Raw genomic sequence first — 25,306 nt, 5'->3', positions numbered from 1 at the left:
AACAATTCTTGAGAATTGGGATAAAGACTGACTTTTTTCAGTTCTGTGGCCACTGCTGGGTCTTCCAGATTTGCGACATAATGAATGCAAAACTTTGATGGCATCATCCTCCTTTAGGGATTTCAATAGTTCTGCTGGAATTTTATCACATTCACTAGCTTTATTAACAGCAGTGCTTCCTAAGGCCCACTTGACTTTACACTCCTGAATGTCCGGCTCTGCGTGACTAACCACACCATCATAGTAATCTAGTTCCTTAAAATCTTTTTTATACAGTTCTTCCGTGTTTCTTTCTATCTCTTCTTGATCTCTTCAGCATCTACTAGGTCTCTACCATTTTTATCCTTTATTATGTCCATCTTTGGGTGGTTTCAGTCAGTTCAGTTCAGTTGCTCAGTTGTGTCCAACTCTTTGTGACCCCATGAACTGTAGCACGCCACGCCTCCCTGTCCATCACCAACTTCTGTAGTCCACCCAAACCCATGTCCATTGTGTCAGTCAGTGATGGCATCCAACCATCTCATCCTCTGTCGTCCCCTTCTCCTCCTGCCCTCAGTCCTTCCCAGCATCAGGGTCTTTTCAAATGAGTCAGCCCTCTGCATCAGGTGGCCAAACTACTGGAGTTTCAGCTTCAACATCAGTCCCTCCAATGAGCACCCAGGACTGATTTCCTCCAGGATGGACTGATTGGATCTCCTTGCAGTCCAGGGGACTCTCAAGAGTCGTCTCCAACACCACAGTTCAAAAGCATCAATTCTTCGGTGCTCAGCTTTCTTTATAGTCCATACATGACCACTGGGAAAACCATAGCCTTGACTAGATGGACCTTTGTTGGCAAAGTAATGTCTCTGCTTTTTAATATGCTGTCTAGGTTGGTCATAACTTTCCTTCCAAGGAGCAAGCATCTTTTAATTTCATGGCTTAATAATTGGCTGATTTACACTTTAATTATTATTAACTCAGCGATCTGGACAATTAAATCCAAGATAGTTATACTTTGTCCAGAGATATTTGTATGTTAAATCAAATAGGGTAGTAAAAACATTTTGTGCTTGTTTAAGAAATATTAACCAGCAATTTGGGGTAGAGGGAGAGGCAAGGCTTTTCTTTCTGAAATCACTTAATTCATACTTGAATTATCCCATCTGAGCTGGAAATTCAGAGTGAATCTTTGGATCAGTGTTCAAAGGATAACTTTAGAGACTTGAATTCCATTTTGTTTTCTATGCATATGGTTTGTTTTTTAAACTGGGATCATCTTACAGTTATGGTTAACATCCAATGGCCCAACATGGTCCACTGAGAGAGAATAGTGAGGTGGTTTAATGCACAAATTCTGTAGCCAGGTGACCTCAGTTCAAATCCTAGCTCTCCCATGTATTGCCTGGGTGTCCTTAGGTAGGCTCTTTAACTGCTCTGTGCCTCACTAACTCTATCTATAAAATAGGCTTATTGGGAGGATTAAATAAGTTAATAGGTCTAAAACACTTAGAACATGGGAATTCCCTGGTGGTCCAGTGGTTGGGACTCCAAAGTCTCACTTCTGAGGGCCACACAGCATGGGCAAAGAATCAAAGTAAAATGTGAAATTACATGTAAAAAGTCAAAGCTTATTTTTAAAAGCTGAAAAAAAAAAAAAAAACTCACTTAAGCTCCTCTGGACATAACAGAGACAAAACAACTCTCAAACTTCAATTCCCTCTCCATAGGCAACGATTACGGTTAATGTGTGATGATCCTTTAAGAGTTTTTAACAGATTTTTTAAAAGTCATGGGAATATGGCATACTTGGCAACTGGTTTTTCTCCCTTAACTGTGCAGCTGGGAGTTATTTGCAGATCCCTAGTCTACCTCCTTGTTCCTGTGGGCTTCCCAGTGTGCCACAGCTTCACTCCACAGTTCACTTAACCCATGACTTCCTGATGGATATTTGGTTTGTTTTCAATTCTCCATTATTATGTTCCCTTTTTACTCATTCTTTTCTTTTTGTAATTCAAAACCAACAAGTTGAAGCTTCCTCATTTCACCATCATAGCTCATTTCCTATTGAGCAAATCTTCCTCCTCAGGTCAGCTCTTGCCAAACCCTACAGGGGTGGGGGGCTTTTTCCACAGAAAGAAGAAGTGGAATTAACTCTCCTGGGCCTTAGGAGCAAATATGCTCATTCCCTTGACAGTGATGCCCACTCTGCCTGGGCCATGCAGCTCTGTTGCCCGTCAGGTTCCTGAACAGGTCAATAACCTGAAATGACAAAATCAGTGTCACTTTGCCTCCAGTGTTGTTGATGGCACTTGATAAGTTGTAATAAATGTGGAAACCAACAGGATGGCTTCCCATGACATACACCACCTCATGGAAGAGATGTGTGTTTCAGGGTGAGTCTGTTTCCTCAGCGTCATCCCAGTACAGGCACCTGCTTTCAGGGGTCACTGGTGATATGGCTCCCCTGTCAGAAGTGCTCTTTCCTCTCCCTTTGACGATGAATTGAAATCTCACTGCTTTTGTGAAACTTTCCCAATTGCTGTGGCCTATACTAGTACTTCCTTTCTCTAAATTTCTTCTGCAAGAATGCCTTCTAAGAGCAGAACGTCTTGCAAGGGTGAACCCCTGGGCCACAGAACCAGGAGGTGTGGGTAGATTTGAAATAGAAGGCCATCATATACCTGAATCTCACAGAAATAACGTGGTTATCAGAGGAGAGGCCTATAAGCAGAGAGACACTATGGGATATACTAGAATTCATATGAATGAAAGGCGAGTGAAGGTTAGAAGCAGGAATACCAAGAACAAAAGAAAGCAAGAGTCTAGTGCAGTATTTCTCAAAATGCAGCCTGGGGAACTGGCTGGAAATGAAATTCTGAGACCTCCAGTGCAGACCTCCTGAGTCACAAACTCTAAGGGGAGTGGCCCTTCAGTCGGTACTAATAAGCCCTCCAGATGAGCCTAATTCACTCAGAAGTTTGAGAACCAGTGGGGTCACCTCAAAGTGTCAGACACAACTGAGCAGGCATGCACAATAGCAAAGAGGGGAGTTTTGCAACTGGAAGTCTCGGGAGAAGTAAACCAGCTAGAAGGGACTCCAGGTCTGCTCAGGCTTCACCCACTGTCGGTTGCTACAATGTGGGCCTGGTGGTAGGAAATGGAGGAACAAATCCAAGGGACACACTGTCCTTCACTTTCAGATGGGACACATAAATGAGACAGTGATCATTCAAGGTAAGATGGGCTCCCTGCCAAAGTGATTGTTGAGACCAGTGGTTCACAACTGGGGTCCCTGGGGAAACCTGCTATAAATATAAATTCCTAGATCTCCACCCTGTTGTTCAGTCGCTAAGGTCGTGTCTGACTCTTCAATACCCCATGAACTGCAGCGTGCCAACCTTCTCTGTCCTTCACTGTCGCCCAGAGTTTGCTCAAACTCACGTCCGTCAAGTTGCTGATGCCATCCAACTATCTCATCCTCTGTCATCCCGTTCTCCTCTTGCCCTCAATCTTTCCCAGCATCAGGGTCTTTTCCAGTGAGTCACCCTGAGAGATTCTGATTCATATTTGAGGAGTGACTGAGTCTATACTTTTAAAAGCTGCTCAACCTTTTATGATAACTATTAAGAGAAGACTTATTGGGGAAGCCTTGATATAAATAATGGTAACAAGGAGGTTTGAGTAGGGAGGAAAGAACTCAAGCCTGGGGTGGCAGGGAAACCCAGCCAGCAGGAAGGGGAGAACTCTCCTTTAAGGGCTCATGCTGTCCCGTGTCTCCTGGAGGGCCCACGGGGGCACGAGAAGCACCAATGTCTGGGACTAGATTTCTGTCTGAAACTTGGCCCCAGGAACTCTCTCCTCCTTGACAGAGCTGGAGACTGATGGAGGAGGCAAGACGGGAGGAAGACCTTCGGGAAGAGACAAGCCAAAAACGGGAGGGGGCATATGATGAAAGCTTAAAGGTTAGTGCTAAGTATCCAGCCCTAGAACTTTTGCATAGCAAACACCCTCTTCCAACAACACAAGAGAAGACTCTACACATGGACATCACCAGATGGTCAATACTGAAATCAGATGGATTAGATTTTTTGCAGTCAAAGATGGAGAAGCTCTATACAATCAGGAAAAACAAGATCAGGAGCTGACTGTGGCTCAGATCATGAACTCTTTATGGCCAATTCAGACTTAAACTGAAGAAAGTAGGGAAAACCACCAGCCCATTCAGGTATGACCTAAATTCAGGTATGTATGATTATACAGTGGAAGTGACAAATGGATTCAAGGGATTAGATCTGATAAACAAAGTTCCTGAAGAACTATGAACACAGATTCCTGACATTGTGCAGGCGGCAGTGATCAAGACCATCCCCAAGAAGAAATAAAATGGCTGTCTGAGGAGGCCTTACAAATAGCTGAGAAAAGAAGAGAAGCTAAAGGCAAAGGAGAAAGAGAAAGAGAAATCCAGTTGAATGCAGCATTCCAAAGAATAGCAAAGAGAGATAAGAAAGGCTTCCTCAGTGATCAGTGCAAAGCAATAGAGGAAAACAATAGAATGGGAAAGACTAGAGATCTCTTCAAGAAAATTAGAGATACCAAGGGAACATGTCATGCAAAGATGAGCACAATAAAGGACAAAAATGGTATAGACCTAATAGAAGCAGAAGATATTAAGAAGAGGTAGCAAGAATACCCAGAAGAACTATACAAAGAAAGATCTTAATGACCCAGATAACCCAGATCACATGATGGTGTGATCACTCACCTAGAGCCAGACATCTTGGAATGCAAAGTCAAGTAGGCCTCAGGAAACATCACTATGAACAAAGCTAGTGGAGGTGATAGAATTCCAGCTGAACTTCAATTTCAAATCTTAAAAGATGATGCTGTGAAAGTGCTGCACTCAATATGCCAGCAAATTTGGAAAACTCAGCAGTGGCCACAGGACTGGGAAAGATCAGTTTTCATTCCAATCCCAAAGAAAGGCAATGCCAAAGAATGCTCAAACTACCACACAATTGCACTCATCTCACATGCTAGCAAAGTAATTCTCAAAATTCTCCAAGCTCGGCTTCAACAGTATATGAACCGAGAACTTCTAGATGTTCAAGCTAGAGTTAGAAAAGGCAGAGGAACCACAGATCAAATTGCCAACATCCGTTGGATTATGGAAAAAGCAAGAGAATTGAGAAGAATGTCTATTTCTGCTTCGCTGACTAGGCTAAAACCTTTGACTGTGTGGATCGTAACAAACTGTGGGAAATTCTAAAAGAGATGGGAATACCAGACCACTTTACCGGCGTCCTGAGAAATCGGTATGCAGGTCAAGAGGCAAGTTAGAACTGGACATGGAACAACAGACTGGTTCCAAGTTGGGAAAGGAGTATGTCAAGGCTGTATATTGTCACCCTGTTTATTTAACTTATATGCAGAGTACATTGTGCGAAATGCCGGACTAGATGAAGCACAAGCTGGAATCAAGGTTGCCGGGAGAACTATCAATAACCTCAGATAGGCAGATGACACCACCCTTATGGCAGAAAGCAAAAAGGAACTAAAGAGCCTCTTGATGAAAGTGAAAGAGGAGAGTGAAAAAGCTGGCCTAAAACTCAACATTCAAAAAACAAAGATCATGGCATCCGGTCCCATCATTTTATGGCAAATAGATGGGGAAACAATGGAAACAGTGACAGACTTTATTTACTTGGGCTCCAAAATCACAGCAGATGGTAACTGCAGCCAAGAAAATAAAAGATTCTTGCTTCTTGGAAGAAAAGCTATGATCCACCTAGACAGCAGGCAGCATATTAAAAAGCAGAAATATTACTTTGCTGACAAAGGTCCATATAGTCAAAGCAATGGTTTTCCCAGTACTTTTGTATGTGAGAGTTGGACTGTAAAGAAAGCTGAGTGCCAAAGAATTGATGCTTTTGAACTGTTGGAGAAGACTCTTGAGAGTCCCTTGGACACAAGGAGATCAAAACAGTCAATCCCAAAGGAAATCAGTCCTGCATATTCATTGGAAGGACTGATGTTGAAGCTGAAGCTCTAATGCTTTGGCCACCTGATGCGAAGAGCCAAATTCATTGGAAAAGACCCTGATGCTGGGAAAGATTGAGGGCAGGAGGAGAAGGGGATGACAGAGGATGAGATGGTTGGATGGCATCACTGACTGGCTGGACATGAGTTTGAGCAAGTTCCAGGAGTTGGTGATGGACAGGGAAACCTGGTGTGCTGCAATCCATGGGGTTGCAAAGAGTTGGACACGAGTGAGCGACTGAACTGGACTGAACTGATATGTCCAGCCAGTTGTCAGGCCTTCTCAAAGCTTACTAACCAAAAGATTGAGACTATTTTAAAAAATAAATAAATAAATAAGTGAGGTGCGAGAGACCATTTAGAAAGCCAGAGATGTGACTCAGCTCAGACTAAGCTAGGATTTTTCTAGTCTCTGCTCTAGACTGCTCTCTGATAGCTGTGGTTTTAAGAGAGGGGGTGTTGGGTGACCACCTAGTTCAGTTCAGTTCAGTTGCTCGGTTATGTCCAGCTCTTTGCAACCCCATGGACTGCAGCACACCAATCTTCCCTGTCCATCACCAGCTCCTGGAACTTGCTCAAACTCATGTCCATCCAGTCGGTGATGCCATCCAACCATCTCACCCTCTGTTGTCCCCTTCTCCTCCTGCCTTCAGTCTTTCCCAGCATCAGAGTCGTTTCCAATGAGTCAGTTCTTCATATCAGGTGGCCAAAGTATTGGAGCTACAGCTTCAGCATCAGTCCTTCCAATGAATATTCAGGACTGATTTCCTTTGGGATTGACTGGTTTGATCTCCTTGCTGTCCAAGGGACTCTCAAGAGTCTTCTCCAACACCACAGTTCAAAAACATTAATTCTTTGGCACTCAGCTTTATGGTCCAACTCTCACATCCATACATGACTACTGAAAAAACTATAGCTTTGACTGTACATACATTTGTCAGCAAAGTAATATCTCTGCTTTTTAGTATATTGTCTATGTTTGTCATAGCTTTTCTTCCAAGAAGCAAGCATCTTTTAATTTCTTGGCTGCAGTCACCACCTGCAGTGATTTTGGAGCCCAAGAAAATACAGTCTGTCACTGTTTCCATTGTTTCCCCATCTATTTGCCATGAAGAGATGGGACCAGATGTCATGATCTTTGTTTTTAGAATGGTGAGTTTTAGGTCAGCTTTTTCACTCTCCTCTTTCATTTTCATCAAAAGGCTCTTTAGTGCTTTTTTGCTTTCTGCCATAAGGGTGGTGTCATCTGCCTATCTGAGGTTATTGATAGTTCTCCCAGCAACCTTGATTTCAGCTTGTGCTTCATCCAGTCTGGCATTTCGCACAATGTACTCTGCATATAAGTTAAGTAGCAGGGTACAATATACAGGCTTGACGTACTCCTTTTTCAATTTGGAACCAGTCCATTCTTCCATGTACAAAGCCATCATCTCCAGTGGTTTTCAAAATTTGGTTTTAGTAGAGTACTCTTGCCTGGAAAATCCCATGGATGGAGGAGCCTGGAAGGCTGCAGTCCATGGGGTCGCTGAGGGTTGGACACGACTGAGCGACTTCACTTTCACTTTTCACTTTCATGCATTGGAGAAGGAAGTGGCAACCCACTCCAGTGTTCTTGCCTGGAGAATCCCAGGGACGGGGGAGCCTGGTGGGCTGGCGTCTACGGGGTCGCACAGAGTCGGATACGACTGAAGCGACTTAGCAGCAGCAGCAGTAGCAGCAGCAGCAGCAGCAGTTTTAAGAAATGTCTCAAGAGGAACTCGGAAATAGGTTAAACTTAAAAACATAAGGGCTGAGCTCCTGTGGTTTGACTGAGAGTCCAGTTTAAGTCCTAGGTCTCCTTCCTTTTAGTCTCCCAGGAACAATTAACATTCCCTGCCCCCCACCTCCCCAACTCCAGCTGCCAAGGATGACACTCTATAGAGAGCTGTTTGAAAAACACTGGTCTGATTAACCTCCCATCCAGAGCCTAGTTAGATTGCTTTCAGGGTCAGCCAGATCACTACTCCACAAAGTCATCCTTCCTATTGCTAGGTGCTTTGATCCTCAGAAAATTCTTCCTTTTACTGAGGTGAGAATTGCTCTCTAAATTTCCATCCACTGTGCCTTATTTTCCCCTCTGGAAATCTTGCTATGTTCTTCCACATGAAAGGCCATTAAGTAAATGTTCATTGAGAGCATTCTCTCTTTTCCAGGCAACCCCTCATCACATCTTCCAATAGATTCTCTTGTGACATGGTCACTCCCTGTGGGACATGCTCCAATTTGTCGATGTCTCCTTTAAGATGAGACTCCTGGAAGAGACCATGGCTCCAGACAGGATCTGGCCAGGGCGGTGTGCATGAGGGCCGGTCCTTCCCTTGATCTGAACATGAAGCCTCTATTAGTGCAGTGTGGAATTACATTAGCTCCCTTGGCAGCCACTCTCCAGTCTCTTCATACTGAATCTGCTGTCTATGAAACTCCCTCTGTTTCACATTAATTGCTATTAAGTGAATTCTTTCCCATCCTGTGCTCTTGCAAGCTGACATTTCTTAATGTAAGTGCTGGATTTTACTTTTAGCTCCTCAGTATTTCATCCTGTTGGTTTTAGTCCAGTCGTGAAAAATATTATAAAATCTTGATTCTGTTTCTCAATGGCTATTACTTCCCAGCCTTAGTTGCCTTGGATTTTAGAGTTAATTTTCTACATGAGGAAGATTACTAACATGTATCTGGAGCTTAGGTGAGAGGTGGAGGTGAGAGACATTTTTTTTGAACTTCTATTTATTGAGTACACTATCTAAAATTATTTAATCTTTCATCTTTATACTGGCCCAGTGGACAGAGATATTAATACTGCATGTTACAAAGGAGGAAACTAAGGGGCAGGGAGGAAAATGAAGATCTTCTTCAGTTATCAGTCTCAGTGACTACTGGCCTTGCAGCTGCTTCTGTGCATGCAAGTTACGGAAGCTTCACTCTGTCGTCTCAGGGGAAGGTTTGGGGTCAGCTATGGCTGAAAGGCTGTGGACTAAAAGAAGGTGAGAAGAAAAAATAACTCTGGGGTCCTTCAGAGAGTGACATCTCATTAGCCTTTTGAAGAAAATGAAGTCAAACATAAGAATGGATGAAAATTGAAAACAGATGGAAAAAAATGATGAATCAAAAAATAAAATTTATTGAGCATATAATGCTATAAAATGTGACTTGGTCATATGGGTGTTTTAGTTACATGATCTGTAAAATCTTGAAATCTGCATTTGCGGCTTTATCAGACTGATAGAATTTTTCCCCTTGTCTTTTTAGATTCTGCAGGAGAAAATGATGATTAAGTGAAGGATTATCCCCATATCGCCCTACTTTAATTGATCTGCACAGCATTTATGATCACATGATACTTTTCTTATTTACTTATTTCTCTCCACTGAAATGTAAGCTCCATAAAAGCAGGTCCTGTCTGCCTTGTTCTCCTCTGTATCCCTATTACCTAGAACAGTGCTGGGCACATACCAAATGTTTAAAATGAATATATATCTAAATATAACAGACAAAACCTAGCATTTTAAAAAGATTATTTAAAAACAATGTATTAAAAGGCTGAGTAAGACTCACCCTGCACTCACCCTTGTTGTAGATGTAGGCACATTGTTTAAATTTTAAGAAAATACTGCTAACATCCTTGCAGGGCCAAGTCAAAGCTACTTTGGATAAATCAAAAAATATATACTGCCCTCTGATGGTAGTGGGGGTTTTAGTTTTAATTTTAGCAGCACTAGTTGACCTCCTAGCTCCCTTAGAGTCAAACTATGGTTTGGGGGAATGGCAGAGCCAAGGTGCCGCTATATATATAGCCAAGGGCCTATACAATACAAAATATGTTTGTTATTCATCTTCAAGACAATTCTCCTAGCTATGACTCCTACCTAGCCCTACCTTTCCAACCAGATTGCTGCCCCAGCCCCCTTATTCTGGCGTCCCATTGGTCAATTCGGCAGTGCGAGGGTGGGTCTGCTCAGAGATGGGGGCAGAAAGATAGTGACACCACTTGCTTGCTTGAGCCTGCTGGGACCCAAAGAGGGGTGACCCCTCATATGGCAATTGTTTTTTTAGCTGTCTAACTTCTTAATTTTGCCTCTTTTGTTTTTTGCCTCAAACTTTCCACTTTTTCCTGCCTCTTGTTCCGACTCCTCTCATAGGTAGAAATGTCAAATTTGAAAGTTTAAAAAATGTCAGCCCATTATATTAAAAGCATGCCTCAAAAGATATTCTAAAAATATGCTAATCCTTTTATCATATGGCTATCAGATGTCAAAGTATAATTTTCAAAATTTTTGAAACATAATTCTCATAACCAATATAGAATGAAGATATGCTAACACTTATTAACTCATTGATGAAGGGCACCACTAAGGTGGTAGAGCTGGTTCCAAAAATATTTTGAAGGACTAAGTGTTTGTAGGTTTTCACAGAAAATGTTAGGATAAGATGGCTAAGTTAGAAGATACAAAAATGGTTAATGTCCTATAGGCAAATAAACCTATAGGTTATCTTCTCTACTGGGCAGAAATTTTCAAGTTAATAGTGTCTGAGTTCTAATCAAATAATAAACCTCAACACACAGATACATTGTCCTAGAAAATTAAACAATTTTTAGAAAAGATTTTAAACAATACTATAGTATAATATTGCAAAAACATTTGGCTCTCATGTTTTGCCTTATTTTAAGTTTTGGATAATTTTTCATAACACAAGTTTTTTCATATATATATGAAGTTTATATGTATTTCTCATGTTAGTCTTTTCCCTATTTTGGAGTGTGTGCTTATTTTTCAAATATTAAACAGTGGATATGAGAGAGAGAAAAAGTAAATCTCACAAGATTTCTTTTGTTACTATTTGACAATTTTAATTTCAGGGTGAAAGTGTTTGGTATAGAATGGAGGAAAAAGAGGTAAAATGAGAGGAGAGTTTAAAGGTTTTGGATAAAATGAATTTGAGGGTTACATGAAGATTTTACTTTATCCATTTTATTATGGTCCATTATCAGAAATAATGGATGCCTCTAAGTTTCTTTTTGTTGAAGAATCCCTCAGACCCCAAATATGAAAATTATGTAGTACCCAGTGTCTAATAACAGGAAAGAGGAACAGTGGAATCAACAGATATTTAATAACTGTGATGACAAATGTTTGGCTCTAGTTAAGATTTCCTTTTCAGCATTGAGGCACATGGTAATTTCACTGTCCCAGCCACGTAATGCTACTATTAACAAGGTCCAGATGGCAGCCCTAATGGAATTTGCCAACCTAAGAGTTCCTACCAGAAACTGAAAGATTCCTGGATCCATGATCACACGTATCTAGGTTAGGAACAAGGATCATTCATTCAGTTTAAAGAAAATCCTGTCTTGATCACACACTGCCAATTTTTTGTTTGTTTTGTTTTTGTTTTCTTACAGGAACTTTTTTCTTTATTTTCTTATAGGAACATATAGGAACTTTTTTCTGACTTAAAAAAATCAAACGCTCTAATCTTTTATCACTTTTGTCCTCTGTACCTTTTCTCTACCTTTTTCTAAACATATAATATTAATTCCACCCTTTTATATTTTCTTCTTCAAATTATTAATGCAACTGGCCAAAACCATAGTAAGCATTTCATACCTACATAAATGATTTTAGGATCTGGCTGAGTTTTTTCTCCCTGTTGCCCCTTATCAGTCAGTGTTCTCAGGATCTTTCAACATCTGAGCTACTGTTCCTCCAGACTCCTTAGTTTCACAAGGCTTCATAGCTTTTTTGATTTTGTGGATTTCATCTCTATCAGTCTTGGTCTGTAAAGTTCAGATGCTGGATCTCATCATCACTGGGACTTACTAAACTTCTGAGACCTTTTAACTCAGCATTTCCCTTCTCTAACCTAACTGCTCTATTGTTTTCTCCCAAGCACACTTGTCACAACTTGCCGGACCTTCCTTCTGATGCCACCCTTTCTAGTACTTTTCATTGCGCAGCCCCTCCTATTTGACTCAGCTTTCCCCAGGCTCCGCAGGACTCCACCCAGCCTTAGATTCCAAAGTCCACGGCTTTGTGCTGCCCTTGCCAGTTGCCTACCCTTCCTCAGTCTCTTGTACTTTGCTCTGTCCACTGTATCAATCTCTTCCAGACATCTTTGGGTTTATCCTTAAAACACGCATGGTCTCTACCAGGTCCAGAGATGAAAGAGGCCAATGGAAGAGGTTTGTTCTGTTGTTTACAGGAATTTGGGGCTGGGGGGTGGAAAGAGAAATTCCATTTACATCAGCTTAAAAATGGGAAAATTTGTTATTTCATGTAACAAAATGTCCAAAGGTAGGACAGGCTCTCTTTGCAGTACATCAGGATTCTGTCTCCATCTTTCTGTGCTTCTCTTTGTTCTGTCCTCATTATGATCAGCATCACCCTCAGCCCGGCCACAAAGTGACTGCAATTTCCAGGTGTTATTTTCAGATACAACCATGTCCAGAGAAACAAGAGACTTCTCCAAAAAATAGCAAACGCCTTTATCTCAGGTCCTCATAGACCCCCCTCCACCTCTCATTGGCTAGAACTGGGTGAGATGCCCATCTATAAACCAGTCATTGACAATGAAATGCAATCACTGGAATTTACTGAGACCTAAAAGGGTTTGCCTCTACACCTGAGACTTGTGTGGGAAGGATGATATCTGAACAGACAGTACTGAGCCTCTGTAGGAAATGAAGGAGTGAAAGGATGTGGAGTAGGTAATCTGCTATGTAACTGTATCTTTTACAGTAGGAAATGGTGAACCATCGAGAGAATGGTGAACCTTTAGCTATAAAGGCTAAAAATTTTAAACTTGAATGTTGATTGGCCGTTCAGCCATTAACACTCTTGTAGACTTGAGGAGGAGAAGTTCTTTTGTTAGTTTGTTTCTAGGAGAGAGGAGGTGAGGATAGGGGAGATCCTTTTCAGTTTGTGACCCTTGGATTGTAGGTTTTCATGAAACTCCCCACAGTCTACTTTTTCCAACTCTGTTGACCACATCTAGCCTGACCCTGCCATCTGAACAAAGCTTCTTCTTTCTAGTAAAATAGAATTCACATTTTGAGGCAAGACAGGAAAAAATTAAACAATTTTTTTCTGTCTGTTGGGCCTCCTCCCTCCCCTCTAGTATGACTTGCGCATCTGCACTAAGTGTTAACCAGATCTCCCCCATGGCAGAAGTACCTGCATAACCATAAAGATCTTTTTTTTTTCCTTCTGCTGCCAGCCATTTAACTCCTTAGAAGATAACATTTCTTTCTCAGTCTTGTAAGGGGTCATGTTGGCCTCACACTTGCCTTCTATGTGAGACATCTTCAGTGAACTTTATGTACAATGCCAATATATTATTTCCCTTAAAAATAGTGATTGGTCAGGGAACTATACTCAATATTTTGTATTAAGCTATTTGGGAAAAGAATCTGAAAAAAAAAAAAAAATCCGTGCACTTTGTTGTACACCTGAAACTAAAACAACATTGTAAATCAACTATACTTCAACAAACAAATAAATATTAAAAATAAAAAATAGTGATTGATGTAGAACAGACTGGTCAGACAACCTAGGGAGTTACTGGGCCATACCTCATGGAAGTCCTTAGCTAAATTACTTACTTGTGACCTTATTAATGATACTAGCTATCTTATTTGTATTCTGCCTATATTACAAGATTATTTCTTGCATTACCAAATGTGTGACTGAGCCTTAGATAAAAATGATGCCCAAGTGATCTGAAATGACTGACCAAATATATAGCCCTGTAAGACCAGTGATTATAATAGTGTAGCTCTAGATACAGGAAGAAGTAACAAGAGGGAGCCATTCCCTGGACCATAATAGACTAGAAAGACAGGCAATCCAGAGGCTTTGGGCTATTTCGTTAACGGCCTAGTCCAGTAACAGCACTTCGAGTAGCCTATCAACGAAATCCTCACCCAACCTGGGAATGAGCATTCCTACTGCCCTAGAATGAATTGGTCGCAAAATGCCTCCCAAATCTTGGTTAAAATTGACTGGGGATTTCCCAGGTGGTCCAGTGGCTAAGACTCTGTGCTCCCAATGGAGGGGCCTGGGTTCGATCTCTGGTCAGGGAACTAGATCTCACATGCTGTAACTAAGACTCAATGCAACCAAATAAAATAAATAAAATATATTTAAAAAAATTAAGACTGAAAGGGAAGTGATCAAAAAATAAAGAATGTTACCCACTGTCAAGTTCGAGAATCAAGTCCTTAACCACTGCAGTCACTGACCTACAGTACCCCTTGAAAGGAATTCGGGGCAAAAGATACCCCCTTCACCAGAATTAAATGTGTACTGACCTCCCTCTTTACTCTTCCAAACAGTTCTCAGATCTCTCTGAGAGACTGTCTCCCAGGTTATAACCCTGAGTTTGGTTCAAATAAAATTTTCCATTTCTTTCTTAGATGGATTATGGATTAATTCACTGTAACTACTCACTCTTATCCCAGCTTCTCCTCAGTCTCACTATAATCTGATGGCTCTGCCTGGCTCATTAAGAAGACTGAAATCGTGAACCTGCCCCTAGTTTCATAACTGCCCTATCACCAGTCTTCTCTCTTAGTCTTCCCTTTCCTTTATTTTAAAAAAAATTTATTGGATTATAGTTGATTTACTGTATTGTGTTAGTTTCAGATGCACAGCAAAGTGAATCAGTTAAACATATATGTATCCACTCTTTCAAAAATAATTTTCCCATATAGGTCATGACAGAGTGTTGAGCAGAGTTCCCTGTGCTATATGGTAGGTCCTTATTAGTTATCTATTTTATATATAATAGTGTATATATGTCAATCTGAAACTCTCAGTTTATCCTCCCCCCATCCGCTTTCCAAGTAACCATAAGTTTTTTCCCTACATCTGTGACTCTTTCTGTTTTTTAATACATTCATTTGTACTTTTTTTTTTTAGATTTCACATATAAGCAATACCATATAATATTTGTCTTTCTCTGACTTACTTTACTCAATATGACAGTCTCTAGGTCCATTCATGTTGCTGCAAATGGTATTATTTCATTCTTTTTTATGGCTGAGGAATAATCCATTGTATATATGTACAACATCTTCCATTCCTCTGTTGATGGACATTTAGGTGGCTTCCATATCCTGGCTATTGTAGATAGTGCTGCAATGAACATTGGGGTGCAAATATCTTATCAGATTAGGGTTTTCTTCAGATATATGCCCAGGAGTGGGATTGCAGGATCACATGGTAGCTCAATTTTTAGTTTTTTAAGGAACCTCCCTATAGTGGCTGTGCCAATTTACATTCCTACTAGCAGCCCTAGAGAGTTCCCTTTTCTCCAAGCCTTCTCCAGCATTTATTGTTTGTAGATTTTTTGACTGGTCCATTTTAACTGGTGTGATACTTCATTGTATACATTGTCCAAGATCAGGGTGTCAGAATGTTCAGTTTCTGGCGAGAACCCTGCTCCAATTTGCAGACTGTCAATTTCTTGTAATATCTTCATACGGTGGAGAATAGACCAGAGCAAGCAAGCTCTCTTCTGACTCTTTTCAGGTCACTAATCCATTCATGACAGCTTCACCCTTAGACTTCATCTAATCCTTATCACCTCCCCCAAAGGCCCCACCTCCTAATACCATCACATTGAGGGGTAGAGTTTCAACAAATTAATTTTGGAAAAGTAGAATCATTCAGTTCATTCAACATTCAGTTCATAACACTTAGGTTAGGCAAAGAGTTCTTAGAATTGACACCAAAAACGAAACCTATAAAAGAAAAAAACTGATATATTTGACTTCATTGAAAATTTAAATTTTTTTCTTCAAAGACAACAGTGATAACATTTTTAAAAATCCACAGAAAAATATCTGCATGCCCTATATCTGAAAAAGAACTTGTATTCAGTGTATATAAAGAGCTCTTACAACTCATTAATAAGAGAGACAATCCAGTTTTTAAATGAGCAAAAGATTTTTATAGACATGTCTTCAAAATATCTGATTTTGTGGACTTAAAAACAGGTGAATTTTGGGACTTCCTTGGCGGTCCAACAATTAAGAATCCATGCTTCCACTGCAGGGCACATGGATTTGATCCCTGGTCAAGGAAATAATATCCCACGTGCTGTGTAGTGGGATCTCATTTCCCACAAATAAAAAAAACAAGTGAATTCTATGGTATGTATATTGAAATAAATAAGTTATACCTCAGTAAAGCTGTTTAAAAAATAAGAAATAGAACAGAATCAATATCTACAGTTCATGTGTTCTAAGAATGAACAAGAAGGGTCAAAGATAAGTGCAAAATTTCATCAAACCCTAATAGAGATGGAGATTGAAAAAGGTGGGAGAAGGGATGGAATAAATTCATTCATGCAATAAACACTTTTTGAGTATTTACTCTGTGGAAGTTCCTCAAGACATTTGGAAAGAGGCAGCTTTAAAGGAAAGGGAAAGCTCATGCATATAAAAAAATAAACCCAATAAAAATAAATGAGCAGAGGCTCTAAAAAGACATTTCTCCAGAAAAGACAGATGGTCAAAAAGCACTTGAAAAGATGCTTAACATCACAAATTTTTAGAGAAATGCAAATCAAAGCTATAATGAAGTATCATACCAGTCAAAATGGACCAGTCTACAGAAAGATTAGAGCCAGATCAGCACTGAAAGGGACTGGGGTGGGGGTTAGATTTATTTAACAAGCTAAATGAGCTAAAATTTGGTTACCTACTGTATTAGATAAAGAGAGACAAAGCAATATGTCTTCTTTTAACATGTTGGAGGCTTGTGTATGTTTACAGACTGCAGAGAAAGCCAGCAGAGAATGAAGCTGAAAATGAGAAAGACAGAGGCAGAAAGAGAGAAAGAATAATTGATGAAGCCAGCCTATAAGAGAAGATGGAATCCAGAGCCCTCTAGGAAAGCTAATTTCTCTGCAGAGTGGGAATTGAGAGAAAGTGAAGGAAAAATATTCTCATTTCACTTGTACACTCTGATATTTGTCTAAAAATGTAAGATAGTGAATATGCATTAACTTTATAATGGAAAAACACTTAAAAGAACTCAGCAGAAGAATTAGCTTCGAACAAGATACATGGAGGATAAACCTGTAACTACTCAGCTCATATTACCTCCCCCTTCTGCCCTAGTTACAGTCCTCTGCTGTACATGTGTTAGTTTTGTTGCTTTGGCTGGACTATGTTAACAACTCAAAGGTAAAAGTTGCAGCTCATTTTGTACTTTTCTAATGCTCTCAATTTAGTGAATATAGGAGCTGTGCTCCACAAGCATAAAAAAAACCCAAAACATGGATTGGGAAATGTGAGGCAGAAGACAGTAACATAATCAAAAGATAATTATTTTGATACAAATGAAAACTTAGTCTATGATGTGTATGCTCAGTCACTCAGTCCTGTCTGACTCTTCGTGACCCCATGGACCCCAGTCCTGCCAGGTTCCTCCGTCTAGAGGATTTTCCAGGTAAGAATACCGGGGTGAATTACCATTTTTTCCTCCAAGGGATCTTCCCGACCCAGGGATCGGGCACATATCTCTTGCATCTCCTGTTTCAGCAGGCAGATTCTTTACCACTGCACCACCAGGAAGCCCCTAGTATATGATAAAGGATGCATTTCAAGTCAGTGTAGGGAAAGATAGGTAATTCACTAGATAATGGTGTTGGTATAGTTGGATAGGCACCTGGAAAAAAGTAATGTCATATTTTACAGTAAAATTAATTCCTGTATAGAAAAAAATCATGGGATCAAAACAAAAAGTCTTAGTGAAAAATTCCTTTTTAAATATGACACAAAATGCAGAAGCATACAGAAAAAATATTGATTAATCGGACTTGAAAAAATTCTTTCTGGAAAAAATATCATAAACAAAGTGAAAAAAAAAACATATGACAAGGTGGCAATATCTGCAACTCATATTATAGATCATGGACTATTTTCCTTGATAAATAACTTTTTACCAATCCATAAGAAAAAGACCAGTAATCCAACAGAAAAATGAGTGGACGTAATATTTTTTATTTCATTTAAAAAAGGCTTATCTCATAGTGTATGAAGTCACTCAGTCTCACTCATAATAAAAGCAATGCAAATTAGAACTATGGAGATACCATTTTTAAATTATAAAACTGACAAAGATCAAGTGTGGTAACTCTTTCGATCAGCATGTGGGGAAAATATGAACTCTTATGTACTGCTGATAGTTTAAATTGCTACAACCTTACTACAAAAATGTATTTACTGTGCATTCGGAAAATACACTCTACCTCATCTCCTACCATTTTTCTTTTGCTCAATCTGTTTTAACCACACTGGCCTCTTTACACTTCCTCAAATATATCAAGCACACTCCAGCCTTGGGGACCTATGTACTTCCCATTTGCCACTACCCTTGATATGCACATCCATTTTTCCTTACCTCCTTCAAGCCTTTGCTCAAACGTCACCTCTTCAGTGAGGCCTTCTCTGAAGTCCCTGTCAAAAACAGCGGCACCCATACCATCATTCTCTTTTCACTGTTTTTAACTCTGAGCAGGTATCATATGACATTATTCTATGTGTTTATTGTTTCTCCCCTCCAAGCAGACTGTAAAGTTTATCAAAGGCTGCACCCCCAGACTCTTGAACAGTAGAGGCTCAGCATGTTGTAGGTGCTCATTAAGTACTGACTGAATGAATGGGACTCTTTGGCAGACAATCTAGCAGTATCTATTATAATTCTGGATGCACAAACCCAGCAATTCCCCTCCAGGTGTCATTTACAGTTCTGCAAGATGGGGAATGTACAAGGTTTTTTTACTGTGGTACTGTTCGTTAATAATGAAAGGGGAAAACAACCCAAGGCCAACTTTTGAAGTAGATCATCTATATCTACACAGTGAAGTAATATGCAGTTATGGTAGGATCTCCAGCTCTGAAAGTTATTTTGCTACCTTTGGCAAATAAACATTTGAGACATGGCCATCTTAAATCCTTGGTGATACCACTGTAAGAATGATCTTTTTAACGAGACTTTTAATGCTCAAGAGAGTAGAGATGGACAGGTAGAAAGAGTAATTTTTACAACTTTATTTAATGAGTACTAATTTCCTTGTGAAGAAAGATGTATCTATACATATATTACCGTGTACAACGAAGATATTCTCTTTGTAGATACAAACTCACGAATAGGCCTAAACTGGCAGTACTTTTGTTCATTTATTATGGGTAGATTTCCCATTTTATGAACAAACTTCTTATTTATAAGAAGAGGTTCAGGTTTCAGAATGTCTTGAGTGTATATTTCCTGATACTCGGGCAGGGAGAGGGACCAGAATTCCCCTGCTGTCCATCAAATTAAATCCATTTGCAGCTACAGAGCATTCTACAGGGGTTCTCATCTACTACAGAGTTAAATACATATAAAGATAATATATACAGGATAATCCCCTAGTAATCATCATGTCCTCCAATATTATCACATTATAATTTGCTTACTGTTCCTCAAATAAAATGTTCTAATTCCTATGTCTTTGCCAATCTCCCACAACATCCCTCTTTTTTTCCTCCCAATTTCTCTAATCAGGAATCCTACCTAAGCTTCTCTCCAAATACTACCATCTCAAGGGCCAGCTAAATACCATTTGCCACTGAAGGACAAAGTCCTTCCTGACTATTCTACCTTACAGTAATCTAGGTTCTGATCCTCTTTATCAAGCATTTGGAACTAATCTTTTTGCCGCCTAATACCATTAAATTAGCTTTTCACAAGCTTTTGACTTATCTTCCAATTAGACTGTATATTTTGTTTTCCTATATTCCACATGCACCTACATAGTAGATGCTATATATATCCCAGTTTGGAAAAGTAACACTGTCAATCCAAATGTGACCTGATCCGTCCAGTGTTCTTTACAGATTTTTCTACAATCAATCTATGGTCTTGTATAAATATGCATTTTCTACTACTCAATAATTTTTTTTCCAGTTTTTGATTATCAGAAATCTTCAGCTGACTCTGTGTCCCAGCCACAGGACTGTAGCTGTTCATCCTGTGGGAACTCCACTTCAATATCATAGACAAAATCTGGATCATCCTTCTTCTTCTGATTTTTCTCAAAAAGTTCATCCATGATGCTCTTCCTTTTGGCAAGTTCCTTGTCATCTAGTTTGTTCAGGTCTTCCTCAGGATCAATGGTTGTTTCCTGTTGAATCTGTTCCATTGTTTCTGCCAGACTCTGCCCCCACAAGTTACCTCGTAAAAAGGTGAATAACTTCTCCAGCTGCTTTAGGGATACCTGTTCCAGGTAATCCTTGTGTCGTGGATTATTCTTTAATTGTTCAGCAGCTCTGCTGCAATCTAGGAGCGAGAAACAAAACTATTATACCACACACTATTATACCACTCAGTAGTCTGAGACTACAGTAGTAGTCTCAGACTACTGAGGCCCCACAAATTACTGAAAGCATTACCTATCATTATAGTCAGGGATTATATTATGGCTTTGGGGAATGAATTAAGTTACAGACCTATTTCTTTACATCCAGCTTTGAGTGTGATGGGGGAAGGATCGACATATTTTTTATTTCTGTAACTTAAAATCACTTTGAGGAGATGTTAAGTACTTCCAACTGAAGAAAATGTCTGAGAAGAAAAAGTAGTATTACAGATTTAGATATTAGAATTGGTACTAAGGAAATATCAAGACTACAAATTAAAAAACACATTTGAAGGAAGAGAAGGGAATTAATATTATTGAATAATGCTATCTCATTTAACCTCCTCCCAGGGATGGAGGAGCCTGGTGGGCGGCCGTCTATAGGGTCGCACAGAGTTGGCCATGACTGAAGCGACTTAGCAGCAGCAGCAGTAGCTGACCTGATAAAATTTCCTTTAACAGATTAGGAAATGGATGCTCACCAAGATTAAGTAATTTAGTCAAATTTACACCCCTACCCTGACAGTCATGACTTGAACCTTGGTCTGTCTAACTGAAGGCCATATCACTCGATTACATGAGACTGACTCAGATAATAGTTATGATAAGAGGCAAGATAAAACATAAGATACCTGAATACTTGGAAAAGTTTCGGACTGGCATGATGCGCTGGCGACTTTTCCCCTTCATTTCATTCTCGTAGATTAAGATAATAGCCGGAGGCTGGAACCTAATTCCACATTTTTTGGCAGTGCACATCATTCTCACATACACTTCACGATAAATCAGAGGAAATCTGACGACAATGTGTTAGTCACATAATGACTTCCTGCTAAAGGGGAAACAAAGTTAAGTGTTGGGTAAATCACATCCCTCCCTGCTTTTCCTCCCTGGTAAATATGGCTCTAGTCCAGTTCTGGAGATACATGGTCAGTTCAAGCTCAGTATTTCAAGAGCTATCTTGAAAGTTCAGTTTGGCCCTGGGTTATCCTTAATCTGTAGAATCCCTAGTTCATGGAGGGATGTAGGCTGGTTCACACGTGAGCCTAAAATGCAATTCAGTTTGGATTTCTTAGTGCATGGTACTTTTAACCAAAGACTGTAGGAATCCCTAACTCAGCCCAAGAATCAACTTACAGGATCTTTTTTTGTTTACCAATTAAACAAGTATGTACAAGCACCCTCAATGTCAAGGTACTAAGAATTTTTAAAATCTTTTAAATACATTATGTCCTGAGAGTTTCCTCAGACCAGACCTCCCCCTTCTGTACTTCCCCAATCATTCCACTCTTTGAGGTATTTTTTGTTTGTTTTGTTTTTCACTGCACTGGGTCTTCATTGCAGTGTCTGGGCCTCTCTTAGCTGCAGTGCACAGGTATGTAGGCTCTTAAGTTCCCTGACCAGGGAGCAAACTTGCGTCTCCTGCATTAGAAGGCAGATTCTTAACCACTGAACTGGCAGGGAAGTCCTTCATTGAGTTTCTTGCTTTTTTTTTTCCTCATTGAGTTTTTGGTAACTACTTATTTAATCACTTATCTTTTTGTCTTCTATTCTGTATGCTCCTTGAGGGCAGGAAACATGTCCAAAGTTCACCACACTATCCCCAACACAATATCTGGATTAGGTATTCCATTGTTTAATTCAGTGTATCCTGTACATTCTCTAAGTGTTGACAGTCTAGAAGTCTGATCAAGAATGCAGACCCGAAGCAGAATCAGCCTTCACATTTTCAAGGCAATAAAGCTTATATGGCTTTTATTTCAACTTATTTGTCTCACTACATGATGTTTTTTCAGTTACAAGAAAAAGTCACTTTAAAGGTTAATATTTTTCATTCCCTCTTCCCTGCTCTCAATGCAAAAATATATTTAATTATAGGGAATGCTTTAGGTGTGACTATGGTATTCTCAGGAAGATTTGCAAATGTCAAAGAATCTAGAAGTAAAGTAGCAAAGGGATGATACCTTCATAAATTCAGTTCTGCCAGAGAATCACAATAGAAACAGAATTACTTAGTAGATATTTATTGTAGAGTTGGGAGGGGGGAGGAAGAAACATACAAAATAATAATCATCCCTGATTCCTTCCAGTCTTTTTTCTAGGCATAGTTTTAGTATGTTTTTATATTGATACATACTATTTCCTGCCTTTTAAATTTTAAAAAAAATTTATTTTGCTGAAAGCGAAGTCGCTCAGTCGTGTCTGACTCTTTGTAACTCCATGGACTGTAGCCCACCAGGATTCTCCATCCATGGGGTTTCCACACAAGAATACTGAGTGGGTTGCCATTTCCTTCTCCAGAGGAATCTTCCCCACCCAGGGATCGAACCCAGGTCTCCCACATTGCAGGCAGATGCTTTACCCTCTGAGCCACCAGAGTGGATTTACAATGTTGCATTAATTTCTGCTATATAGCAAAGTGACTCAGTTATAAACATATATACACATTCTTTTTTATATTCTTTTCCATTATGGTTTATCACAGGATATTGAATATAGTTCCTTGTGCTATACAGTAGGACCTTATTACCCATGCTATATATGACAGTTTGCATCTGCTAATCTCAAACTCCCAATCATCTCTCCCCCAAACCCCCTCCCTCTTTGCAACCACAAATTCGTTCTCTATGTCTATGAGTCTGTTTCTGTTTGTAGATAAGTTCATTTGTGTCATACTTTAGATTTTACATACACTGTATTATATGGTATGTCTTTCTCTTTCTTACTTCACTTAGTATGATAATCTCTAGGTCCATCCATGTTGTTTCAAATGGCATTATTTCATTCTTTTCTATGTCCTGTCTTTTAAATTTAACAACCCATGTAATTTTGTCTTTAAATGCAAACTTAATGTCATTCTAAAATGCAAACTTATGACTGCAAATGTTTTGTTCTATGGATATATCATAATCTATATTATTCAGCTCTTACTGTTGGACTGAAAATTTTTACTCTTAGGAAATGGATCATATATAAAGAACAGCTTTGTCAAATTATTGTGTTCTGTCTCTCATTTGATTCAGTGATCCCATCCCATCCTTTCTTTCTTCTTTTCCTTCTCCTCCTTCTTCTCCATCTCTTTCCTTTCCTTCCTTTTTTTTTTAAACAAATACTTCTCCCAGTTCGCCTCACTAAAATTTGTTAGTAGTGAGCAAATATAAATTCCACATACTCATGTGACTGTATTAATAAATAATGCATGAAAGTTATGCTCAATAATGAGGTTTTATGACTACACTCTTCTTTCTTTTTAAAATTAAACTTTTATTTTTACTAAAGTATTGTTTGTCTTGTTTAAAATGTAACATAATTTCATGAGTCTCATAACAAAGAACTGCTGTCCTCTCCCCGTCCCCTTTCCATAGGTAGTTTCAATTCTTTTAAATGTTTCTTCCAAAATCTATCTCTATATTTCTTAACAGCATGCTTATATTGCTATATTGAATTTTAGGTAGTATCCAGGTGGCACTAGTGGTAAAGAACCTGCCTGCCAATGCGAAGACACAGGAGACACGGGTTCGATCCCTGGGTCGGGAAGATCCCCTGGAGGAGGAAATGGCAACCCACTCCAGTATTCTTGCCTGGAGAATCCCATGGACAGAGGAAACCGACGGGCTTCAGTCCATGGGACCGCAGAGTCGGACACGACTGAAGCGAATGAGCTCTGACATCTCTCGCCTTTAAGACATTCATCCTAGGGCCCTCCGTTCTGCTCTAATCTGCACCTGATACTCTCCAGGTCTGCTTACATATTCAATTCATGAAGACAGACGACACATTTACCAAGTTTTTCTTCTGGACAGTAATACTTTCCTCCCCAGGGATCAATGACTGGCATATCTTGCCAAGCATCGCCCACAGCATCTAAGAATGTACGGATTTTGCCATCAGGTAGACGATCCTCTCCCTAACCATGCCCCTCACTACTGCAAGGCTGATTTTCTTATAAGTACAGAAAATGCATCTTTTACAGCTCAACGTCTAAAACCTGTCCACCAACTGTAGTGCACCTAGGAGCACTTAACTTCACTTTAAGGCCAGGCAAAGCCTGGCGCTGCAGAAAAAGACGACAGCCACAGCTTCGCAGACGTGACTGTAGGGTGAATTCTGAGGCAGGAAGATCGCATCGGCAAATACCTGGAAGTGGAGGAGAATGCCAGGAGCTCGGCTAGGCGGTTCCCAGGACAGTGTGCGGGGTTCAGAGTCAGACTCCGGGTCCACGGAGCTGTCCCCAGACCAACAGCCCTGGTGCACGTCACTGCGCTTGCGCCACTCCTCGCTCCGCCCCCGACCGTGAGGGCGAGGGGCGGGGCGACGAAGGTGCTGGACGACGGCCTACCGCTATCCCGGAACATTAGGGGCGGGGAGCCGGGAAACTGCAGGATGGCAGGCGTGCGCGAAGCGAATCTTTCTTCCGGGTCCCAAACTCCGTGACAGTGCGGAGCGGTGTGAACCTTGTGCACTTTCCTCCGATCGCATTTTACCCCCGCGTGCTCTTCTGGGGCGCGCGTTCTTCTTCGTCCTGGCTGCCCCAGCGGTGGCCGTCAGGGCAGTGGCCTGGCTGCTTCTCTGGGAGGCGGCTGGGTTCACCTGCTCGCCAGCCACAACATTCAACAACACCCACTTCGTCGCCGGTAAGGGGCGGAGCTGGGCCTCGGGAGTGGGGCTGGGTTAAGGTCCGAGAGGGTGGGGAGCACTCGAAGTTCCCGGGACCTCTCAGTTCCTCCCTTTACAAACGTGCTTCTCGCGACCCTACAACCGTAGGGTGAGTGAAAGTGAAGTGAAGTCGCTCAGTCGTGTCCGACTCTTTGCGACCCCATGGACTATATCCCACCAGGCTCCT

General features: G+C 40.4%; 2 protein-coding genes across 4 annotated transcripts in view; one reads left to right on the top strand and one right to left on the bottom strand.

Moving 5' to 3' along the window:
- Positions 1-9,417: 9,417 nt before the first annotated feature.
- CEP19 (centrosomal protein 19) lies at positions 9,418-25,081 on the bottom strand. Of its 3 annotated transcripts, XR_005722768.1 has the most exons (4): positions 24,601-24,753; positions 21,096-21,295; positions 19,822-20,384; positions 9,418-9,450 (listed from the first exon to the last, which is right to left on the bottom strand). XR_005722768.1 is itself a non-coding variant. In XM_040249950.1 (3 exons), exons 2-3 carry the CDS (start codon positions 21,223-21,225, stop codon positions 20,023-20,025), a joined length of 492 nt encoding a protein of 163 aa, XP_040105884.1. In that variant the 5' UTR covers positions 21,226-21,295; positions 24,601-25,081; the 3' UTR covers positions 18,045-20,022. The 3 variants fall into 3 exon arrangements, 2 of the variants coding, with proteins under 2 accessions (XP_040105884.1, XP_040105899.1); XM_040249950.1 differs by lacking the exon at positions 9,418-9,450 and having other exon boundaries at positions 18,045-20,384; positions 24,601-25,081; XM_040249965.1 differs by lacking the exon at positions 9,418-9,450 and having other exon boundaries at positions 18,572-20,384; positions 21,096-21,292; positions 24,601-24,751.
- The window catches only part of PIGX (phosphatidylinositol glycan anchor biosynthesis class X), a 26,614-nt gene continuing 25,924 nt past the window's right edge, over positions 24,617-25,306 (top strand). Inside the window, exons 1-2 of the mRNA XM_040265513.1 lie at positions 24,617-24,650; positions 24,762-25,097. Of these exons, the coding sequence (XP_040121447.1) occupies positions 24,617-24,650; positions 24,762-25,097 (370 nt within the window). The remainder of the gene's footprint in view (positions 24,651-24,761; positions 25,098-25,306) is intronic.

This window comes from Oryx dammah, unplaced genomic scaffold (assembly GCF_014754425.2).
Source record: "Oryx dammah isolate SB20612 unplaced genomic scaffold, SCBI_Odam_1.1 HiC_scaffold_2, whole genome shotgun sequence".
Lineage (NCBI taxonomy): Eukaryota > Metazoa > Chordata > Mammalia > Artiodactyla > Bovidae > Oryx > Oryx dammah.
This window is presented reverse-complemented; position numbering and strand designations above follow the sequence as displayed.